The sequence below is a fragment of the Hyla sarda genome, chromosome 1 (assembly GCF_029499605.1).
Source record: "Hyla sarda isolate aHylSar1 chromosome 1, aHylSar1.hap1, whole genome shotgun sequence".
Lineage (NCBI taxonomy): Eukaryota > Metazoa > Chordata > Amphibia > Anura > Hylidae > Hyla > Hyla sarda.
This window is the reverse complement of record NC_079189.1, coordinates 140,521,298-140,546,054: the sequence shown is the minus strand read 5'-3', so window position 1 is coordinate 140,546,054 and position 24,757 is coordinate 140,521,298. Positions and strand designations below refer to the sequence as shown.

The following is a 24,757-nucleotide window of genomic DNA, read 5'->3' as shown; positions in this document are numbered from 1 at the left end:
CCAGTACTTATTAGCTGATGAATACTACGGAGGAAATTATTTTATTTTTGGAACACAGAGCTCTCTGCTGACATCATGACCACAGTGCTCTCTGCTGACATCTCTGTCCATTTTAAGAACTGTCCAGAGCAGGAAAAAATCCCCATAGCAAACAAATGCTGCTCACAGTTCTTAAAATGGACAAAGATATCAGCAGAGAGCACTGTGGTCATGATGTCAACAGAGAGCACTGTGTTCAAAAAAGAAAATAATTTCCTCTGTGGTATTCAGCAGCTAATAAGTACTGGAAGGATTAAGATTTTTTAATAGAAGTAATTTACAAATCTATAGAACAGAAATAGGTAGCCAGTGGTACGATGAAAAGTTCTGTTTATTCAGATCCCATAAAACCGCATGCAAGCGGGACTCAGCCAGGTAACAAACAACCAATGATCAGCGTGGACGCGTTTCGAGTATGCACCCTTTGTCTCAGCGCTGAGACAAAGGGTGCATACCCGAAACGCGTCCACGCTGATCATTGGTTGTTTGTTACCTGGCTGAGTCCCGCTTGCATGCGGTTTTATGGCATCTGAATAAACAGAACTTTTCATCGTACCACTGGCTACCTATTTCTGTTCTATTGCTTATGCTGGAGTCTTCAGCCGTGTTGGGTGTCCTGAGAGCTGACCATACCTACCTTGTAATTTACAAATCTGTTTAACTCTCTGGCACCAGTTGATTTAAAAAAATAAAGTTTTCCACTGGAGTACCCCTTTTCTGCAAATGTATGCACTTTCTGTAAGCCAGGTTGGACCAGGAATACATATGCCACTTTAAATGGAGATGCAACTTTTTTTTCTTCATAAATAGCAAATATCACATTTGATAAATACATGACTACTGCAAAGCAACAAAAAAAAAATTACTGGGAGAGCAGATTTCAGAAATATACTTTGGGATAAGCAAAAATCTAAAGGTCGCAGCATGTAAAGAAAAGTTGCATGAGCGCAATTACGTGTGACTTTTTTACGCCAAAAAAATCTACTATGGGGCTTGATAAATCTCCTTCTATATGTTTTATTTATTTCAAACTATAATATGTCTTTTCCCTTACTCTCTATATATATATCACTAATATATGTTCCATCTCCAATGCTGACTCTCTCCTGCATTACATCAGATATTATTAGCTTCTTACCATACCAATGCATTCCCGTAATAGTTATTGAATGATGTTTTTAAATTCTATGTCCTCCGTTTGCTGTTTAATGAGTTCGCCCATGCGCGAGGTTCTGTATACTTATCCCCAGTGTAACATCCATCGTTAGTTGCGAATGCGCAAAACGTTATAAGACCTTTACGCAGCACCATTTGGCGCTTGCGCATTCCCCCAGCCTTACACATCCCTTCCCTGCGGTCCCGGCTTATCACGATTTACATATGTATGAACCGGCCACACTGGTGTCCGTCCAAAGAGCTTAAAAACTTCATCTTTACAGCCAAGTAAGTTCAGTATCTAGGTATTCTACTGTTTTTGAACCACTCTGTTCTGAGTAATGTGCTGTTTACCCACTTCCTTTATTCAACATTTTTTTATGAATTAATTGAGAGTTGTATACATTGGGCGTCATCTCTGTGTGCTTTCCTTACCTTGCTACATAGTACATTGCGACTAATTGATGTATGGGCCTTGTAACATTGAGAAAGAGACCACAGAAGTCTTGAAACACAACGGTTTAGAGGCCTTTTAAATATAGATATAGTTTATTACACTGTACGGATCCAAACTTCTTCCTAATGTTCTGCACCGACCAATCCCGGACTGACTTGCTTCCAGTATCTTCATATCGGTGAGGACTTCCTGAACACTGACTCCTGGGCGGCTGCAACATCTTTACCGGCTATTTACAGGCTAAAATAGGTGGTTGTGTCTGGCACACAACCCCCAAAGGTAAGCTTATCCACCCCTCTTTTTTATGGCTTCCTACTCCCAGTGAAAACATACTATCCCATGAGAAGCTCTGCTTTGCTTTTTACCCAGACAGATTTACTACTCTCTGAAGTATGAAGAACCAGAATAATAGTGAGGTTAGTGTTTTATGGTGTGTGGTTACATTAAAATGTAATTTGAGGAAATTAGTTGATAAACGAGTAATGTAAGACTGGGCAACAGTGCCACACTGTGGTTAGATATAGTATGGTCACAGGACGCTGTTCTAAAGTCATTGTTACCATGGGCCATATTATGGAGCTAAGCAAACCACATACTAATATTACATGTTTACAATCAGTGTAAAAAAAAAGTGTCAATAAGGAAATATGTAAGTTTATATAGAAACATGAGAGGGTTACCGATTTTGCTCATCAAAACCTCAGAAACTGATGGACCCCATTAAAAATCAATGGCATCCATTAGGTTCCGCTGGTGTCTGTGCAATAGATCATTAGTTCTGTATATAAATAGCAGCCAGTGTGGATGTGAACTAATCCTTGGTTACATTTTTTTCACAGACAGATCAGTTACACCCAGTGCTATCATTAGGCTCATTTTTTTTGTTTTGTTTTTTGCAATTTTTTTAAATGAAAACACGCCATAAAAAAAACTTTTTCTAGCACATTTATGACATGAGTGTAAGAAGATAAGTAGGATGTGCAGCACTGAATTCTGTCCCTGCTGTACGTGAGGATAAGCAGTGCCTGCTTTCAGTGGGGATGAGCCTTTGGCTGTCTCGTCTCGTAATGGTGGGAGTTGTAGTTTAGCAACAACTTAAGGCTCTCTGTTTGGGAAAACACTGTTAGAAAGGGTCTGTTGACATTTTATATTTTTAACATGCTTTTTTTGTTAACAAAAAAGTATGCTAAAAACAAACAGTGTGAACAGAGATATACTTACTATCCTGGCCCCACCTCTAATGATCTCATCACTTGAGGTGGCGCCACACTGGACCTGGCCGGAATAGGAGCCATGGTGGTAAGTGATCGTCTCTGCCCACAGTACACGTTATACAACCATCTATATAGATGGTGATATATGCTGCAAACCTACCCCAAGGAGTTAACTAGCACTGCTAAGCCCAAAATCGCAGCAAAATGGCCGAGATGAGGATAAAAAAATACCAAACCCAAAAACGCAGATTGGGTTCAGTGTTTTATATTTCCCTATTGACTCCCTTAGTCTTACAGTGCGACAATGGATCAATTCCTAAGCAGCAACTTGTCTTTTTATATCAAAAAATGACTTTATAAAATATATTACATTAACCCCTTAAGGACCAAGGACATACCGGTACGTCCTGAGTCCTTTCCCTTTCTATAATGCGGGGCCATGTCATAGCAGGTCGGGCCTGGCCTCTAACAACGGCCGGGACCAGTGGGTAATAGCGCACGGCATTGATCACGGTGCCGCGCGCTATTAACCCTTTAGACACGGCATTCAAAGTTGAACGCCGCTACTAAAGTGAAAATAAAACAATGCCAGTTGGCTCAAGGGGAAATCGCGGCATCTCAAACAGCTGTGACACAGCAGGAGGGTCCCTTACCTTGCCTCCTGGTGTTCGATCGCTGAATAACTAACTGCTCATTGCCTGAGATCCAGGCATGAGCAGTCAAGCGGCAGAATCACTGATCAGTGGTTTCCTATGAGAAACCATTGATCAATGTAAAAGATCAGTGTGTGCAGTGTTATAGCCCCCTATGGGAGCTATGACACTGCAAAAACAAAGTGGAAAAAAAGTTAATAAAGATCATTTAACCCCATCCCTAATAAAAGTTTGAATCACCCCCCCCCCTTTTCCCATAAAAAAAAAAAACAGTGTAAATAAAAATAAACATATGTGGTATCGCCGCGTGTGGAAATGTCCGACTTCTAAAAATATATTGTTAATTAAACCGCATAGTCTATGGCGTACGTGCAAAAAAAATTCCGAAGTCCAAAATAGTGTATTTTTGGTCACTTTTTTATCATGAAAAAATGAATAAAAAGTGATCAAAACTCGATACTGCTAAGACCTTCAGATCACGGCGCAAAAAATGAGCCTTCATACCGCCCCATACGCAGAAAAACTAAAAAGTCATAGGGGTCAGAAGATGACAATTTTAAACGTATAAATTTTCCTGCATGTAGTTATAATTTTTTCCAGAAGTACGACAAAGTCAAACCTATATAAGTAGGGTATCATTTTAATCATATGGACCTACAGAATAAAGAGAAGGTGTCATTTTTACCAAAAAATGTACTGCGTAGAAACGGAAGCCCCCAAAAGTTACAATATGGTGTTTTTTCTTCAATTTTGTCGAACAATGATTTTTTTTTCCGTTTCGTCATAAAGTTATGTGTAAAATGACTGATATCATTACAAAGTAGAATTGGTGGCGCAAAAATATAAGCCATCATTTGGATTTTTAGGTGCAAAATTTAAAGAGTTATGATTTTTTAAAGGTAAGGAGGAAAAAATGAAAGTGCAAAAACGGAAAAACCCATGGTCCTTAAGGAGTTAATAGGAATATTTACTATTATAGATTACTTACACTAATAAACTCTAAAACAGCTAAATAAAATTCTGAATTAAAGTCAAGGACTTAATGCGGCTGATTGATGTGGGTGATTTTTGAGTAAAATCATTAAGAACATCATTTGGCCTTTAGGTCCAAAACATTGCACAATTCTGGAAACAGTTAAATAAGCAAATTCCAAAAAATCTCCTGGTCAATGGCTGTGTGTCCAGCCCAGAATGAGTACCAGATATTAGCAGCAGCAGAATGAGTACCAGATATTAGACCCCTACCTGAACTTACTTTTAACTATTGCTGCAAATTCCCTGCAACCTTTCACACACATATAGAATTCAATGATAAAAATGTTTATGCTTGTAGTCACCACTAGGCTGTGTCTACTGCATAGAGCAGTGTTTCCAAACCAAGGTGTCCTCAGTTGTTGTAAAACTACAACTCACAGCATGCCCAGACAGCCAAAGGCATAGGGATTCATACAGGTCCCACTGAATTCAGTAATAAGCAGGGGCGGATCCAGAGTCTAGTCTTGGGAGGGGCACAATCAGTGCATTGTGCGGTGATTGACACGCCCTCTCCCATCGACTTGCATTGAGGGGCGTTTTGTGATCTCACTTCCTTGCACCTCTTGCAGTCACGCCACACCCCCTCAATGCAAGTCTATGGGAGGGTGTCATGTCAACCCCGCAGCCTGAACCCAGTGTTTGAAACAAATTATTCTAAACACTGGGGCAGTGGACTGCCCCTTTAAGTATGCAGCATAGGTACCCCCACATTAGGTTGGCAGCATAGTTCCCCCACATTAGGTTGGCAACATAGTTCCCCCACATTAGATTGGCAGCATAGTTCCCCCACATTAGGATGGCAGTAGAGTTCCCCCACATTAGGCTGGCAGTAGAGTCCCCCCACATTAGGTTGGCAGTATAGTTCCCCCACATTAGGTTGGCAGTATAGCTCCCCCACATTGGTTTGGCAGTATAGTTCCCCCACATTAGGTTGGCAGTATAGTTCCCCCACATTAGGTTGGCAGCATTGTTCCCCCACATTAGGTTGTCAGCATAGTTCCCCCATATTAGGTTGTCAGCATAGTTCCCCCACATTAGGATGGCAGCATAGTTCCCCCACATTAGGTTGGCAGTATAGTTTCCCCACATCAGGTTGGCAGTATAGTTCCTCCACATTAGGTTGGCAGTATAGTCCCCCCCCCTCACATTAGTATGGCAGCATTGTTCCCCCCACATTAGTTTGGCAGTATAATTCCCCCCACATTAGCTTGGCAGTATAGCCCCCCCCCCCCCCACACACACACATTAGTTTGGCAGTATAGTTCCCCCCACATTAGGTTGGCAGTATAGTTCCCCTACATTAGGTTGGCAGTATAGTTCCCCCACATTAGATTGGCAGTATAGTTCACCCACATTAGGTTGGCAGTATAGTTCCCCCCACATTAGGTTGGCAGCATAGTTCCCCCACATTAGGTTGGCAGTATAGTTCCCCCACATTAGTTTGGCAGTATAGTTCCCCCCACTTTGGGTTGGCAGTATAGTTCCCCCCCACAATAGGTTGGCAGTATAGTTCCCTCCACATAAGTTTGGCAGGATAGTTCCCCCCACATAAGTTTGGCAGTATAGTTCCCCCCACATTAGGTTGGCAGTATAGTTCCCCCACATTAGGTTGGCAGTATAGTTCCCCCACATTAGGTAGGCAGTGCCCCACATAGACATACACAGTGCATGGCTGGAGGCTGTATGTCCTGTGTGGCTGTGTGTACTGCCCCACCCAACTGCTCCTCTGGTCCGGGGTCACGATCTACTGCTATGGCCAACAGGCGAGCGGTCGGAGCACCAAAGCTGATGTGCCGCTGGTAACTTACCATGCTGGCCAGCGCACATCCTCCTCCTCGATGCTCCGCTCCTCTACTCCTATGGGCACACGCACGGGACATCCCTGTGTGTGCTACCTCCAGGCGGCCCCTGCATTTTTAAAATTAATGCGAGGCCGCAGATAGTTAACCAGGACAACCACAGGGATGTCCTTAATACTGATGGGGGAAATCTCAGTGCAATTGCCCAGTTGCCAAACCCCCTACCCCCCCCCCCCCCCCCTGAATCCGTCGCTGGTAATAAGTCTTATTTACACGAAATTCCCTAGTGTTGGCTTCAGCTATGAAATTTTTTTATTTTCCATTCAGCTCTATGGTAGTGTAAAGAGAAGTGTAAAGTAGTAAAGCATTGGCACCTATGAAGATATGATACAAGTACTGTACATAGTTTTTGTGATGCTCTTGTTCTCTTTATATTGTACATTTAAATGTTTAATTTTATTTTAATCAACTCGTACACAGCACCTCTATAAGTGCATTTAGGCAAAACCTGTGTCCTCGTGCAGTGCTGTCAGCACAGAAGGGGGACTGTGTTAAAAGTGACACCGTGTGGTTTTTGACGCAGCTTAAATGTGAAAAGCCGCACTCTTATAAACCGTATGAAGATGCCCTAGGAGTAGAGAGGAGCGAACTGTTGAAAAATTTGATTCGGTCGATTCGCAGAATTTTCCGAAAAAATTTGGTTCGATCTGAATTTATTTGCGGCGAATCTATATTCAAAACGGATATTTCTGGCCTACAGAGAGCCTCAATAGGGGTGTAGAACACTTTGCTATGTTCTAACACGCATATGGAGTGTGGTGGGGTAGTGAATTAATACTGTTATTCAGTATGACATGCAAATTACAGGCATCACTTTTAGAGACACTGCCACAGAGCAGCACAATGACAGAGCCTGGAGGTGGCATCAGTAGTAGGAGACCATATAGTGGCTGAATGACACAGCGTGGAGGTGTTGGCAGCATGAGGAGAACATATAGTTGCTGAATGACACAGCCTGGAGCTGGCAGCAGCATGAGTAGACACTAGTACTTCACAATCCCTAAGATTAAAAGAAGAATATTGAAATTTAAATTGAAGATTTATGGTAGCTAGTGCTACCATAAAAAATTTTTAGGCCCAGGCCCAGCAGCATCAGTAAACCATATATTGGCTGAATGACACAGCCTGGAGGTGGCTGAAGCTTGAGGAGACCATATAGTGTCTGCATGGCACAGCCTGGAGTTGGCAGAAGCATAAGGAGATCATTGAAATTTAAAGGGGTATTCCAGGTAAAAACATCTTATCCCCTATTGAAAGTATAGGGGATAAGATACCTGATCCCCCACCGCTGGGACCCCCCGCGATCTCCCTGCAGCAGCCGTATTCTATGCGTAGCTGCGTCTGAAGTTTCAGAAAAACTCTGGGCTTACTAGATGGGGACGTGATGTCACCCCACACCCCCTCCATTCATGTCTATGGGAGGGGGCGTTGCGGCCGTTACGCCCCCTCCCATAGAAATGAATGGAGGGGGCATGCTGTGACATCACGTCCTCGTCACGGAAGCCTGGAGGTTTCAGAAACTTCAGACGCAGCTACGCATAGAATGCGGGCTGTTGCAGGGGATAAGATGTTTTAGCCTGGAATACCCCTTTAAGATTTTTATATAGACATTTAAAAATTTTTAATTGAAATTTTAACCCCCAAGTTTTAGTGTCTCGGGCCCCAACGTGTGGGAACAAAGGACCAAATCTAACAAGGAGTAACATGTCACATGGCAACAGAATGACAAAGCCTGGAGGTAGCATCAGTAGGAGGAAACCATATAGTGGCTGAATGACTGCCTGGAGTTTGTGGCAGCATGGGGAGACCATATAGTGTCTGAATGGCACAGCCTGGAGTTGGCTGAAGCATGAGGAGACCATATAGTGTCTGAATGGCACAGCCTGGAGTTGGCAGCAGCATGAGTAGACACTAGGGCTTCACAATCCCTAAGATTAAAAGATGAATTTTTAAATATAAATTGAAGATGTATGGTATCTAGTGCTACCATAAAAAAAATTTAGGCCCAGGCCCATCAGCATCAGTAAACCATATATTGGCTGAATGACACAGCCTGGAGGTGGCTGAAGCATGAGTAGACCATATAGTGGCTGAATGACACAGCCTTGAGTTGGCTGAAGCATGAGGAGAGCATCTAGTGTCTGAATGGCACAGCCTGGAGGTGGCTGAATCATGAGGAGACCATATAGTGGCTGAATGAGACAGCCTGGAGGTGGCAGCAGCAGCATCGGGAGTCCTGAAGTGACCCAATGACAGAGTGGTGTGGTGGGTGGCAATACCAGTACCCGGTGACGAAGGTGGGTGAAAAAGGTCTGATGCGGAGGAATGTTTGTAACTGGGGAGCAGCACATTTAATCTGTTTTGCACTATCCATATTTGTGAAGTGTTGGTGTGCCACCATGGTCAATCTACTCTGATGCATCAGGCATTGGTGGGTGGAAATCCTGGCTGATCCATGCCTGATTCATCTTCACAAAGGTCAGTCTCTCCCCATTTTTCGTGGACAGACGAGTTCTCCTTGGGTTGACTATGGCCCCCGCCACACTAAACACCCGCTCTGATGGTACACTGCTGGCCGGGCAGGACAGCTTTTCCAGGGCAAACTCTGCTAGTTGTGGCCACAAATCAAGTTTGGCTGCCCAGAAGCCCAACGGATCTTCAAGGTGTGTTGGCATGGGCATGTCAAAGTATGCCACCACCTGCTGGTTCAGGTCCTGCTCCAGGTGTACTTGCTGCTGATTAGTTGCTTCACTATGCAGGTGAAGAAAGCTACTCATCGGCAACTGTACACTCAGGCTGCTGCTGATGGAGCTGGTACTGCTCCTGCCACCCTATCCTTCCCCAGCAGCCATGGCAGTGGAAGGTGAGCGTGGGGGGCCACCTGATTCAGACCTGCGAGAGGATGGACAATGGTGCCGATAAGCATCGGCCAACTGACTACATTGGATGCCTCTGTAGTAGGTCACTTTGTCCTCTCTCTCAGTGGGTTTAAAATAGGCCCCTATTTTGTGGCGGTAGTGAGGGTCCAATAAGATGGAGATCCAGAAGTCATCCCGCTGCTGAATGGTGACAATTTGGCTGTCACTACGCAAGCAAGTGAGCATGCATTGTGCAATTTGTGCAAGTGACTCGGAGGGACTCCCTGCCTCCATCTCCACTGCATACTGCCACTGTGTGTCTGGGTCCTCTGTCTCGGTGTCTCTCGGTCCTCATAACCCTCTAGCTCCTCTTGCTGCTCCTTCTCCTCCTCTCCTTTCAGATTACTTGAAAAACCACCCATTTGGCGAAACCTAAACTGTGCACCACTGAGCCCATCCCCTCAAGTTCACCCCCAGAGGGCTCATGTGGCCATGAGATGTAGGCACCACGTCTCCAGTGCCCTGACCAGCCATCATTTCCAACACATGTTGAAAGAAATGAAGCAGTGGAATGATGTTGTTCACCCCATAATCCTGGCGGCTTACTAATAATGTGGCTTCCTCAAAGGGCCTGAGCAAACGGCAGGTGTCAATTATGAGCTGCCACTTGTTCACATTGAAGATACACAGGGGGTACCCCTATCCGCTTGGATCATCAAGAAATCGGTGATGTATTTTCAGTCCAACGTATGGAGGGTGGAATTCCAACTTGTGGCAATGTCACAAATCACACTATGTTGGGGGATACCGTTCTGACGCTGCAGTTCAAGCAGGGTTTGCTTTGCGGTGTACGAGTGGCTTAAGTGCATGCAAAGTTTCCTTCCCGTTGTTAGGATGTCTTGCAAATGGGGGGAATACTTCAGAAACTGCTTCACAACCAGATTGAACATGTATGCCATGCAGGGCGCATGGCTCAGCCTTCCCAGTCGCAGTGCATGCAAGATGTTCTTCCCGTTGTCAGTCACCATGGTTCCCATTTCCAGTTTTCGTGGAGTAAGCCATGCTCCAATTTCTTTACGAGTGACTTTTAGCAGTTCCTCCCCTATGTGACTCTGTTCGCCAAGGCAAACATGTGAAGAACAGCATGACACCGCTGTGCCCTGCACACATGCTGAAGGGCCACTGAGACTTGTCTGGGCAGTGGGGGCTGAGGACACGGTGGAGGATGAGGAGGCGGAGTCGATAGATTAACAGGTACAAAATAGTACACTACTTAGATGTACATATGTGGTATTTACTTTATGAGGGCAGAAAAATGCGGTAAAGTACGTTTACAAAAACTTATTTTAGTAAAACACGAGCCAGTGATTACTTTTGCCTGGACTTTCACAGTATCTAGGCCCTTGACAGATTAACAGGTACAAAATTGCACACTACTTAGATGTAGTTATGTGGTATGCACTTATGAGGGCAGAAAATTGCGCTACTGTACAGGTCAAAAATTATTTGAGTAAAACACCAGCAGGTGATTACTTTTGCCTGGACTTTCACAGTATCTAGTCCCTTGACAGAATAACAGGTTTAAAATAGTACACTACTAAGATGTACATATGTGGTATGCACTTATGAGGGCAGAAAAATGTGGTACTGTACGCTTAAAAAAACTTATTTTAGTAAAACACCAGCTGGTGATTACTTTTGCCTGGACTTTCACAGTATCTAGGCCCTTGACAGATTAACAGGTACAAAATAGTACACTACTTAGATGTACGTATGTGGCAGAAAAATGCGGTATAGTACGCTTAAAAAAATTATTTTTGCACAACATCAGCAGTACACAACAGTGCTGTAAGCTGTGTACTAAACACAAAATAGCACTCTGTCAAAGACTATTAGGAATGGAATGCTGAATATTATATCGTCCACAGATTTGCATAACCAGCAGATGATTTGTTGTGGAACAAAGACACAGAATTGAGCTGAAAAATTCTTCCTGTCTCCTCTGCTAAGGTTTATGAAGTTTAGGCTGCTTATTGAAATGTATGAGGCAACACACAGCTATCTGCCCCTCTCTGTAATACTGTGCCGAAGAAAGTGACTGGGAGGTTAATGGCTGCAGTAACAATCCTTTTCAGTGAAAAAAACATTGCTCTGTGTCCGCCAGAACGCTGATATTACTAGGATGTGAAATGTGGCTGGAATGAGCCTTTCTGTGTAACACACACACACAGCTATGTCCTTCCTATCTGTATGAAGTGTAATGAATGATATGACAAGCCACAAAATGGCTGCCGATTATATAGGGGTGTGACATCCCAAGGGTGACTGGCTGCTGATAGGCTGCATCCTGCTTGTGATTCAGGGTCATCCCGCCTACTACCCTTCCCGCCTTGCTTTCCCAGCATTCCTTGCCCCATGTACTGACATGTGGATCCGCCATTTTTGATGCCCTGGAGCCTTGACCGCAGTAAATGGAGTCTAATGAAGCGATTTCATGAAATTCGCAACGAATTTGGTTCAATTCGCTCATCTCTACCTAAGAGATAAAATTACCTGCATTTGTGCCTCTTTCCGGTCTTGCATGTTGAACAGTTCAAGACAACACCTGCTAGTGTGTACTATGCAGTGGTACAGTTACAGGTGTCACTGCAGTCACAGATATGACAAGCCTTAAACTATGTGGTGAATCACAGGCCACCCCTACCACAATAATGTCCTCAAAGTGATCAGGCACTGCAAACCTGAATTGCTCTGTCTGATCATAAAAAGAAATGTGTAGCCATATAGTGTTATATAGTGTCACAGCTGCACAGTGATCATCTATCTTTTCCCTGCACCTATCCCTATAACAAGTGGAAGTTACAGCCAGTACAACACTAAAGCCTGGAGTATTCACGGTACTCAGGTATGCAGACTTAGCCCTTCCAGTTCCCTCAACCAGGGATACTTAGATTAAAGGGGAACTCCCATACGTAAATTACAGAGTGGAGGTCGCTCTGTGCATGAGGAGAGCTGAGATGCTGGGCAGGAGATTACAGGGGATCCCAGCCGTCAGACCACTCCACGATCAGACTCTTATTCCCTTCCCCTATTCTGTGGGAAGGGGATAAGAACTTATGTACCAGGGCTCTCTTTAATCCTCTCATGACCCTAGACACACTGAGATACTGACATTGACTCCTACACTGTACTGGACCACCAGAGATTCTGACATTAATCTGTTTCTTGCCCTAGACTACCAGAAATATTAACATTGCCCTTTCACAGATGGATCACCAGTGGTGCTGACACTACAATCTTTACTGGTATAGACTGCCATGCAAAAGGGCATTAATCCCTTCTCTGGGCTTCACCACTTGTGATGTAGATGATAGCCTTTACTCCACTGCTAAACATGGATGTAGTTTATTATAATATGCCTTAATGCTATGTTGCCCTGTATATGGCTGCTTTATAGCAAATAATTGTCTATTTGATGCCATTTTGTATTGTCTGGTTGCCCCATTCACTAGCTACAAACCTTGTCAGCAATACAGCTGAAAGCAACAGTCGGGGGCACAATCAGAGGCCATGAAGTAAACTTGTTCAGTGAGGCCCAAGCTGAACGTTTGCACCAGAGCCCAGAGCCTTTAGCTATGCCCCTGTCTGTATAAAATAGGATTTTAGTATACTTTCTTTAATACTTTTTTGGGAAACAGTTCAAACCAGATCATATAAATTGCTGGAACACTGTACAATAAGCCAAGGCACTAATACTATTTATTGGACAAATAAAAAAAATCAGCCACCTGAATCACTGTCCTCTGCTTCAACCTTCATCACATGCTGTCCAGGCTCGAGGTTTTCGGGAATCTCAGTTTCATACAAGAGTTGCTTGAATGTCGGTAACACGTCAGTTACATCAGTAACCATGACTGTAACAATCTGTGTTGCATAGAGAGCTGGATTTCCATTGTCTGTGGCCAAGATGGTTAAAGTATAATGTTCTTGGATCTCACGGTCAACTGTAGTGGATAAGCTGAGCCACCCTGGAGATGTAAGGTTTACAAATGTGAATAAATATTATTTATTACAGAAATTATTCATAAGAATGTACAGCAATATATTCAGGGAAAAAAAATGAAAACTCAATTCTTGAAGTTGATGTTAGAATGAGGAAAAATGGCAAAAGTAAGTAGCTGACCAACTGTGACAATTTCTAGTATAGGAAATCAGCAGGGTGTATTCACTAGGATTTATTAGGCTTTTGGAACCTTTCCTACAATGTATCACTGGTAAAATCATTTACACCTTCAGTCATTAAACAGATGGTTTATAAGTCTTTTTAAAGTGAAGCTACTTATCTGATTTAATAACATTGGCTATGTATGGACTATAGAATAAAAAAAGTTCAAGTCTACCATTTATTTAAAGACATTAGCATTACCATTCTCAGCTTTTTGATAGTTTTTACTTAGGACTCTAGAAAGCCCTCTCTTCTTTTTGGAACCCATGTATAAGTTGGCAAGCTGCTGATATTATAATGACCTAATATATATTTAATATACCTATATAAGCCAGGTGCACTGCAAAAAAAATGTATACTGGAACCTTGCTTTGCCAAAACCTGCAATAAAATCTGCTGTAAATATTTCATTATATGAACACTAGAATTTCTGAATTGCCATTAAAAGTGGTTGTATAGGATTATAGAAACATGGCTACTGGACAGTTTGCTTTTTATGTTAATAAATTGTGTCTGGTATTAAAGTAAACAAAGCGGAACTACAATACCACACACAACCTCTAGACAGCTATGTCACTATTTCTAATTGAGAACAGCAAAGTGTTTATAATCTTGTAAGCCTCTTTAACTCTCTTTGAGCCCCATAGCCACTTAGGGACACAAGGCGTACAGGTACGCCCCCTTTCCCAAGTCCTTAAGGATTCAGGGCATACATGTACACCAGATCCCATTACCTGCGTTTAAAGCGTTCTCACGAATGGAGCAGCCAGGACCCAGGGTTAATGCCTGGCATCACTGATCGGGCCAATGCCATTAACCCTTTCTAAAATGAAACTGAAAGCATCCAGGCAGCTCGGCGAAGCTGATTGGGACTATCGCAACAAATTTGCAATGACCCGATCAGCTGAGAGGATGGTGGTGGACCCTTACCTGCCTCCTCGCGGTCTGATTGGTGTTCTATTGCTCCAAGCCTGCCATGCAGGCTGGAGCAGCAGAGCACTGATAACACTGTACACAGTGTATGCAATCAAAAGATTGCAAGGTATAGCCCCCTATGGGGACAAAAAAAAAAAAAAGGAAAAAGTGAATAAAATTATAAATAAAGTAAACAAAATAATAAAAAATATTAATAAAATAATATGTGAATAAAATAATGAAAAAAAAATGTAATAAAAAGAGTCATATGTGGTACAGCCGCGTGCATCAATGTCCGAATTATTAAAATATAAGGTTAGCTAAACCACACGGTCGATGCCGTACACATAAAAATACCAAAATCTAAAAAATTAGCCCTGACACATCCTCGTATGCAGAAAAATAAAAAAGTTATAGGGGTCAGAAGATGACAATTTAAAGATAAAAATTTTGGAGCTTGTAGTTATAATTTCTTAAAGTAGTAAAATAAAATTAAACATACATAAATTGGGTATCCTTGTATGGACCATTCAAAAGTGCACTGTGTAGAAATAAAAGCCTCCAAATTTTTTATTTTATTTCATCCCACAAAAAAAAAATTTGCCGCAGATTATGTTATAAAATAAGTGATGTCATTACAAATTACAATTGGTGACGCAAAAATCAAGCCCTTATATGGGTCTGTAGGTGCAAAATTGAACGAGTTATGATTTTTAGAAGGGAAGGAGGAAAAAACGAAAGTGTGAAAATGAAAATTCGAATACTTAACCCCTTAAGGACGCAGGGTTTTTCAGTTTTTGCATTTTCATTTTTTCCTCCTTACCTTTTAAAAATTATATCACTTTCAAGTTTCCACCTAAAAATCCATATTATGGCTTATTTTTTGCGTCACTACTTTGCAGTGACATTAGTCATCTTACCCAAACATCCCCTGCATCGTTGCTATGCACTGCGAGACGCAATGACGTCACTCGTCATTGCGCCGCGCCGTGCAGTGCATAGCAACGACGCATGGGAGGCCTGAAGTGGCGCGGACCCGACCCCGGCAACAGGTAATTATACAACCGGGGATGGGGGAGGCAACGGGGTAGTGGCGCCGGCAATGGGTGCCGCTGCCGCTTCTTTCCCCCTGGCTATCGGCGCCGGCAATGGGGCGCCGGCACCGATAGTCAGGGGGAGAGAACGGGCAGTGGTGCAGATAGCCAGCAGGAGAGAAGTGGCGGCAGCAGGGCTCTAGACCCCAGGAAAGGCAGGGGGAGAGAAGCGGGCAGCGACGGCCTCTCTCCCCCTGCCTTTCCTGGGGTTGTATCGGGGTATGCGCATGCACACACACGCACCCTCATTTTACCAAGTATATTTGGGTAAAAAACTTTTTTTTACCCAAATATCCTTGGTAAAATGAGGGTGCGTGATATAGGCCGGTGCGTGGTATACCCCGATAAATACGGTACATGCAGGAGAATTTATATGTTTAAAAATGTCCTCTTCTGACCCCTATAACTTTTTTATTTTTCCACGTACAGGGATGTATGAGGCCTATTTTTTTTGCGCCATGATCTGAAGTTTTTATCGGTACTATTTTTGTTTTGATCAGACTTTTTGATCACTTTTTATTCATTTTTTAATGGTATAAAAAGGTGACCAAAAATACGCTTTTTTGGAATTTGGAATTTTTTTACGTGTACGCCATTGACCGTGCAGTTTAATTAATGATATATTTTTATAGTTCGGACATTTACGCACGTGGCGATACCACATATGTTTATTTTTATTTACACGGTTTTATTTTTTTTATGGGAAAAGGGGGGTGATTCAAACTTTTGTTAGGGAAGGGGTTAAATGATCTTTATTAACACTTTTTTTAAAGTTTTTTTTTGCAGTGTTATAGCTCCCATAGGGACCTCTAACACTGCAAACACTGATCTTTTACACAGATCACTGGTATGTATTAACACGCCTGTGATCAGTGTTATCGGCGCTTGATTGCTCCTGCCTGGATCTCAGGCACGGAGCAGTCATTCGCCAATCGGACACCGAGGAGGCAGGTAAGGGCCCTCCCGGTGTCCTGTAAGCTGTTCGGGACGCCGCGATTTCACAGCGGCGGTCCCGAACAGCCCGACTGAGCAGCCGGGATACTTTCACTTTCGCTTCAGCTGCGGCGGTCAGCTTTGATCGCCGCGTCTGAAGGGTTAATACAGGGCATCACCGTGATCGGTGATGTCCTGTATTAGCCGCAGGTCTCGGCCCCGCGGCATATAACGGGAGCCGGCGGAGGACGTAAATATACGTCCTTCGTCGTTAAGGAGTTAAGGTGAAAATGGGCTGAGTCCTTAAAGGGGTACTCCGGTGAAAACCTTTTTTCTTTTAAATCAACTGGTGGCAGAAAGTTAAACATATTTGTAAATTACTTCTATTAAAAAAATCTTAATCCTTCCTGTACTTATTAGCTGCTGAATACTACAGAGGAAATTATTTTCTTTTTGGAATGCTCTCTGATGACATCACGAGCACAGTTCTCTCTGCTGACATTATTATAATAACAATAACGCTTTATTTATTGTTGTCCTTAGTGGGATTTGAACCCAAGTCTCCAGCACTGCAAGGCAGCAGTGCTAACCACTGTGTCACCGTGCTGCCCTTAGCATACATCTGCTATGCATGGTTGCTAAAATGGACAGAGATGTCAGCAGAGAGCACTGTGCTCGTGATGTCATCAGTGTTCCAAAAAGAAAGGAATTTCCTCTGTAGCATTCAGCAGCTAATAAGTACTGGAAGGATTAATATTTTTTAATAGAAGTAATATACAAATATGTTTAACTTTCTGCCACCAGTTGATTTACAAGAAAAAAGGTTTTCACCGGAGTACCCCTTTAAGTTATAATATTGCTCTGTGTAAACTATACCTGAGTGAAAGTTAAAGGGGTTGTCCCACCTTGTTCCTTCTAAGTTTTCCAGTTCCTCAAGCCCTATTGTAGTGGTCAGAGAAGCTGAAAATGTCAAAAGCAGGGAAGTTACGCAAATTGCATAACTTATGTGCTAAGACTGCTTTCAACTTTTCCAACCACTGCAAACAGGCAAAACCCAGTAGGAACACGGTGGGACAACCCATTTAAAGACATTTTTCAGGATCAGAAAAACATAGCTGCTTTCTTTTAACTCATCTCTATTCAGTTCAATGAAGCTGAGCCCCAATTCCACACACAAACTGAGGACTAGAGTAGCATTGTTTCTAGAAGAAAGCAACTATGTTTTTCTAACTTTGCATAACCGCTTTAAAATAAATACATTTTTATTGTTTGTTACAAAGGCAATAAATGCAGTATAATTAATCATAGTATGCATAGACATATGTTATAATAGCCAAGAACTACTTCTGGATGTACTGAAAGCACAATGAGGCTACAAATGTGATAATACCTCATCACGCACACACCATTTATTATCATTATTTGATTAGAAAACAGCTTTCTCATAAACTGCAAGCAGATGTGTGGAGTATCCCCATAGCCAAGTCTAGGTTTTGGCAGCTGTATGATCAGTTAGAAGTGGGAACACGAATCATCTTAAAACCTGTCTTCAGAAACACATTTTCCTATTTCAACTACCAAGTTGTGAATGTATCTTACTGCCATTTGGTTCCAAAGAAAATTGTCTCTCTTGAAAAATTAAGTATAATACCTGTTGATTCATCCAACAAAAAAACTTGCTTTGAATTTCCATCCTTGATGTGAAATGTTATTTTTCCATTCCTTCCCTCATCCAGATCCTCAGCCACTACTCGATGTATGAGTGAGCCAACTTCTGCGTCCTCCATTACAGAAGCAGCAGGCGGTGATAGGAAACTTGGACGGTTGTCGTTGACGTCTTGAATGATAATCTGAGCTGTCAGTGAACAGTGTCGGCGCTGTGTTATGTTATTTGCCTGGTCTGTTGCAATCACTGTCAGGATAAATGACTCCTCTGTTTCCCTGTCCAGAGCTTGGTTTGTAGTCAAGATTCCATCCCATTCGTGAATAACAAAGGGATTTTCTTTTCCTCCTCCAGTGTTTAATGAATACTTAATTTTGCTGTTGTCTATTTTGCCATCTCCATCTTTAGCTTTAAATGTATACAGTACAGTTCCAATAGGAACATTTTCTGCAATCCCGATGATTACAAGATGGTCGGGAAAAAAAGGAGAATGGTCATTTTGGTCTTCAACATCAATCTTTAGGATGACAGAATGGCTCTTTGGAGGTATCTTGTTGTGATCTTGTATGCTAAGATGTAACATATATTGAGCATTTGTTTCATAATCTACTGGTCTGGAAAGATAAATATCTCCATTGGAACTGTCAACAGCAAAATGACTGCTGAGGTCTTCTTCAGATAGTCGATATAGGAGCTTAGAATTGGTATCCTTATGCAACTTTACTGAACCAATCCTTTGAGCTGGTTTCACATTTTCTGGAATCTTTATGGTCTTGACTTCAATGAGATCTTTATATTTCTCTGTGGATGTTGAAATGACCTATAACATAAGTGTAAGTTTAGAAGGAAGTCATCTGTAATACCCAACATCACACTATACTGGGTCTCTCTATAGCAGCACCAGTTACAAACCTGTAATATTATATAGCTTTTAGCTATTTAAAGAAAACCTGTCACATATGTTACAATTCTTATATCATTCTTATTATTTACTAAAACAGGCAAATCAGGAGAGTCCAGAGGTGCTCTTTAAGAACATACTTTTGGAGACCCAGTAATGTCCCTTTGTTACACAGACATCCCAATGATGTAAATGAGATCTGTGCAATGCTCTATTTCTCCTATGGAAGGGAAATAGAACATAAACTAATATATTCCCTATGTATTACAAAGGAAAACCATGAAATATGTTTCTTGTTAGGAAACCCTTCTATCAAAAAGCGATCGGTTGTAATTTAAGGTGATTTTCCAAGATGTCCAAAAAATTGAGCAATATGAGGAAATGTTATAGAATATCATAAGACGTATGATCTACCTAGGGAGTTCTCCAGTATGGTAAAAGGTCATGTAAGTCCACCCCATGCGCTCTTATTCACTGCCTCTGTACCCCCTTGTATCTGTCTACCCCATTTGACTGACAGCTGGGCTCTTGTTGTGATAGAGAACACCCACTTTAACACATAGGCTTATATCTCAGTGCTGGAAAGGACTATGGAGATTTAAAAAAATGCCTGGAATTGGTCATGTGATTATTTACACCAGTTTTCCTGCTGACAGGCCCACTTTCAGGGAGTGATAGGCCCTTCAAATCTATATCCGTTTGCAATGAATGCAGCTGTAGTCTTGTGTTTCTACATTTCTATTAATATTGCACTTATATTGCTTGCACAAAGCTTTATTATTGCATATCTATATGTAAAGTCATGTAACTACATGTACTAAAACATGTAGGAAAGCACCGATTATAGTAACATGCACATGTGGGTGTGTAGGGGCAGTATAACACCATTCTGCCCCTGCATGTATGTGCCTATGAGGATAAAGCTGACCTTGGTGCACCATTGGAGTTGTCAGCTGACAGTTTTGATTCTTCATGTTGCCTCAGAACAGTAGGAGGTAGACACTTTACTGAGAAAACTACCTTAAAGGGGTACTCCGGCGCTAAGACATCTTATCCCCTATCACACGGGGGCAGGGCCATGACGTCACAATGCTTCAGCCCCTTGATCGCCAGTAATCAGACCCGGAGCAAACATGCTCCGGGGACTGATTGTAACGGGGTGCTGCATGCAAGATCACGGGGGTCCCCAGTGGCGGGACCCCCACGATCAGGCATCTTATCCCCTATCCTTTGGATAGGGGATAAGATGATCCTAGCGCCGGAGTACCCCTTTAAGGTAGTTTTCTTAGTAAAGTGTCTACCTCCTGCTGTTCTGAGGATACATGAAGAATCAAAACTGTCAGCTGACAACTCCAATGGTGCACCAAGGTCAGCTTTATCCTCATAGGCACATACATGCAGGGGCAGAATGGTGTTATACTGCCCCTACACACCCACATGTACATGTTACTATAATCGGTGCTTTCCTACATGTTTTAGCAGTACACACTACATTATACATGTAAAACCTGTTAAGGATTTGGATGTTTTTACTTTCACAAAAAACTTGGAAACCAAACTCCTACCTGACTGCTTGCTCTAGTTTGACACATCTCACCACTTTTATTTATTCCGTTATAGTTACCTCAATGTTAACCATGACATATTCCTCCAGAGGGGGGACGCCTTGATCATGTGCAGTGACTGTTAGCTGATAGTGGGACCTTAGTTTTGCTGACAGCATCTGAGTTGTCCATATTTCTCCACTACTACTGTTAATAAAGAAATGATCGAGATCATCATCTGTAGGGAAAAAATATTAAAAAAAATATATATAAGAATGACAGTTCTAAATATACAAAGGGGGAGATTTATCATAACCTGTGCAGAGAAAAATGTTGAACAATTGCCCCTAGCAACCAATTAGATTGCTTCTTTAATTTTTCAGAGGCCTTGTCAAAGAGTACCTGTCATCAAACCATATTTTCTATACTAACTCAGATTATGTTCCCTAACTACTCTTAGCAGCCCTCCTGCCCTAAAAAAAATTCTGAGCTTTAAAAGCTCTGTATCATACCTTTCCCCTTGCTCACATTGTTTGAGCTCCAGGTAGGAGAAAGCGGGCGTTCCCCAGCAGGCATAACGTCACTGAAGCCTGTGAGAGCTGTGCCTCACCATGACTGGCATTCACTTCCTAAGTTTGGTCTTCTGTCAGGCCGGGAGGAGACCAAACTAACTGTTTGACTTGCACATGGAACAGAACAGAGCCACCTAGTGGCCATTTTTTATCACATTAAAAACACAGAAAGGTTGAAAATGTTAACGAAAAGTAAATAGCAAAGTGTTTTATAATTACATAAGGAAAAAAGGGAACAATATATTAAGTATATTTAGTTTTGTTTTGTGACAGGTACTCTTTAAGTGAGTATCTTGTTTCTATTTTAGAGAACCTGTCTCATAGGAAAGACTGGCAGCCTCCCCTAACAAAATAAGCTCCCATATGAAACCAGCTCATAAGGAGTGAATATTAAATGATTTAGCTGTAAATTTTATTGGGTCCATATAGACGTGCAGCCAATGGTTTATTACGGCAAAGTGCTGCATGAATAATCCAGTGATTGTTTGTGTAGCCCTCCCCACATGATTACCAAGCCGTGTAATAGACTCTGTAAATGAGCGCCAATCAATGAGATTGGCATATATTGCAATGCAGCCCGGCCATCTAATACAGCCCTTGCTGACCATACTAATGTATGTCACTTGCTGTTTTCATGCAAATAGGGTCTGATAAGGGGTTTAAAAATACACCCAGTATACCATTGCGTGATTTCTCTGCAGTCCTGATAGCTTGCACCATTTTTAACATGATATTCTGGTAGTTTGGCCAACATAATAATGAAGGAAAACAAAAATGCCTAGGGTTTATCAAGTCTGAGACAAAAACTGGTGTCATTTGCCTATAGCAGCCAATCTCAGCTCAGCTTTTATTTCTCACATTGCTCTGGTAAAATGAAAACTGAGCTGTGATTGGTTGCTACGGGCAAATGACACCATTGTTTGACAGATTATATACTGAAGACAATAGATTTTACTAAGTTAATTTATTAAGTGATACAACTTTATTTCTGTGGATCCCTTAAACCTCTTCCGCTCAGTGGAAACTGTATAAGGTGCTACTTTATTAGCCTGAAACCATAAACTGTCTGGTTTTGTCCAGAGCTTGTTTAGAAATGAAAGCTGAGCTGTGATTAGCTCCAGTAAGCTGGCATCCAACAAATTTTTTTCCTGGTTTCCACTGCTCTGACAAGGTATGAAGACTTTTCCATGTACAGCAACAAATTTGGATAACAGGTCTATGGACTCTGCGCAGTACATAACCAAACAGTACAAACATGGCATAGCAATACAAGAACAGAAGCAAACATTTCTTAACCCCTTAAGGACTCCAATTTTCCCCTTAAAGGGGTACTCTGCCCCTAGACATCTTATCCCCTATCCAAAGGATAGGGGATAAGATGTCAGATCGCCGGAGTCCCGCTGCTGGGGACCCCCAGGATCTCTGCTGTGGCACCCCGCTTTCATTACTGCACAGAGCGAGTTCACAGGGTCCCCAGCAGCGGGGATCTGACCCCTGGGATCTCTGCTGCGGCACTCTGCTTTCATTACTGCACAGAGCGAGTTCGCAGCGTCCCCAGCAGCGGCGATCTGACATCTTATCCCCTATCCTTTGGATAGGGGATAAGATGTCTAAGGGCGGAGTACCCCTTTCAGGACTCAAAACAATCTTTGTTTTTGCACTTTCGTTTTTTCCTCCTCACCTTCTACAAATCATTACGTGTAAAATTTTGCACCTACAGACCCATATAAAGGCTTGTTTTTTGCATCACCAATTGTAATTTGTAATGACTTATAGACTGCGGCGAAACAAAAAAAAATATTTGTGGGGTGAAATGAAATTTTGCTACTTTTTAGGGCTTCCGTTTCTACGTAGTGCACTTTTCAGAAAAATGACAACTTATCTTTATTCTGTAACCATACGGTTAAAGGGATACCGTATTTATGTAACTTTAAAAAAATTATAACTACATGAACCAAAATGAGTATGTTTAAAATTGTCATCTTCTGACCCCTATAACTCTTTTATTTTTCCGCGTATGGGGCTATATGAGGGCTTATTTTTTGCGCCGTGTTCTGTCGTTTTTATGGGTACTATTTTTGTTTTGATGGGACTTTTCGATCGCTTTTTTTTAAGTATTTTTATGGTATATGAAGTGACCAAAAATTCATAATTTTGGACTTTTGGTATTTTTTTTTTACGTGTACGCCATCGACCGTGCGGTTTAGCTAACCTTATATTTTAATAGTTCAGACATTTACGCATGCGGCGGTGCCACATATGATTTTTTTTACTACATTATTTTATTTAAAAAATAGGAAAAGGGGAGTAATTAAAACTATTATTGGGGGGGGGGGCTTATTCATATTTATTCTCTTATTTTTTTTACCACTTTTTACTTCCCCCCCCCCCTTTAGGAGGCAATACCATGCAATCTTTTGATTGCATACACTGTTCAATGCTATGCCATAGAATTTCATTGATCAGTGTTACTGGCGCTCTTCTGCACAGGCATGGAGCAGTAGATCACCGATTGGACGACGAGGAAGCAGTTGAGGACCCTCCCATCGTCCAGTAAGCTGATCGGGACATTGCGATTCTGTCGCAATTGTCCCGATCAGCTCTGCTGAGCTGCCGGGATAGATTTAATTTCAGTCTAGATGCCGTGATCAACTTTGATTGCGGCATCTATAGGGTTAATGCCAGGCATCGGCTTGATCGGTGGTGCCCAGCATCTCCGCTCGTGAGAACGGTTTAAACCTTGTTAGTGGGATCAGAGCCTACAGTTACACCCTGAGTCCTTAAGGACTCAGGAACAGGGGCGTACCTGTACGCCCTGCATCCTTGAGTTGTTAAAGGGGTTATCCAGCAGAAGAAACAACCTGTGTATGGTGTCAAAACGTATAATAAAGCAACTTACTATTATAATGGTATTAGTCATAGTGCAGAGATCTCTCCATATTAGCTCTGCTCTCTGCATTGTAGCTGTGAAAGCATGTAACACTGCCCCCTCTCTCTGCCCCCCTCCTCTTCTGTTTGCTCAGAGAGAGACCAGTAATGTGAAGCTGGGAACTCATATTACTCCTCTAAGATCTTAGGGCAGCAGGAATCCTTTCTCAATCAAAGTAGTTTTCATCAGAACAAGCTCACTGTTGTCTTATCTGAGAAACACTTCCTGCTGCTTTAAAATTTTATAAACAGTTATGTGAAGTGCCCCTCTTCACATCAACAGTCTCTCCTAAGCTGATAGGAGAGGAGGGGGGAGGAGGCACAGGAGCTTTACTTTCACAGAGTGTGACCGGACATCACGGCCACATGCCAGGCAGCTGATATGGAAGATCAGTGCAGTCTGGCTAATAACATTATATTAGTAAGTTGCTTTATTATGCTGCTATACCATAGAAAATATAATTTCATCATACACTATACAAGCAACAACATAAAAAAACATACCACTGAATTTCCTTAATAAAACAATACTAGACATAAAAGTGTGGCCATTACCTGAGGACATGCAGTACACAACGGACCCATTGTTAGCTGCATCGGGATCCTTAGCGTAAACAGCAGTCACGAACATATGTCCTGGCTGGCCATCTGGAACCTTAGCATAGAGATAACAATTTTTAATTTAATACAATACAGACTACAATATATATCA

General features: G+C 42.2%; 1 protein-coding gene and 1 long non-coding RNA gene across 2 annotated transcripts in view; one reads left to right on the top strand and one right to left on the bottom strand.

Moving 5' to 3' along the window:
* DCHS2 (dachsous cadherin-related 2) overlaps positions 1 to 24,757 on the bottom strand; it is a 333,064-nt gene that overhangs the window by 64,244 nt on the left and 244,063 nt on the right. The window contains exons 7-10 of the mRNA XM_056562413.1: positions 24,601 to 24,700; positions 20,626 to 20,783; positions 18,089 to 18,920; positions 13,059 to 13,298 (exon numbers count right to left, since the gene is read on the bottom strand). Of these exons, the coding sequence (XP_056418388.1) occupies positions 13,059 to 13,298; positions 18,089 to 18,920; positions 20,626 to 20,783; positions 24,601 to 24,700 (1,330 nt within the window). The remainder of the gene's footprint in view (positions 1 to 13,058; positions 13,299 to 18,088; positions 18,921 to 20,625; positions 20,784 to 24,600; positions 24,701 to 24,757) is intronic.
* LOC130358740 (uncharacterized) lies at positions 1,939 to 18,297 on the top strand. Its single transcript, XR_008889640.1, has 3 exons — positions 1,939 to 2,067; positions 13,346 to 13,440; positions 18,174 to 18,297. It is a non-coding gene; the product is annotated as an uncharacterized LOC130358740 (long non-coding RNA).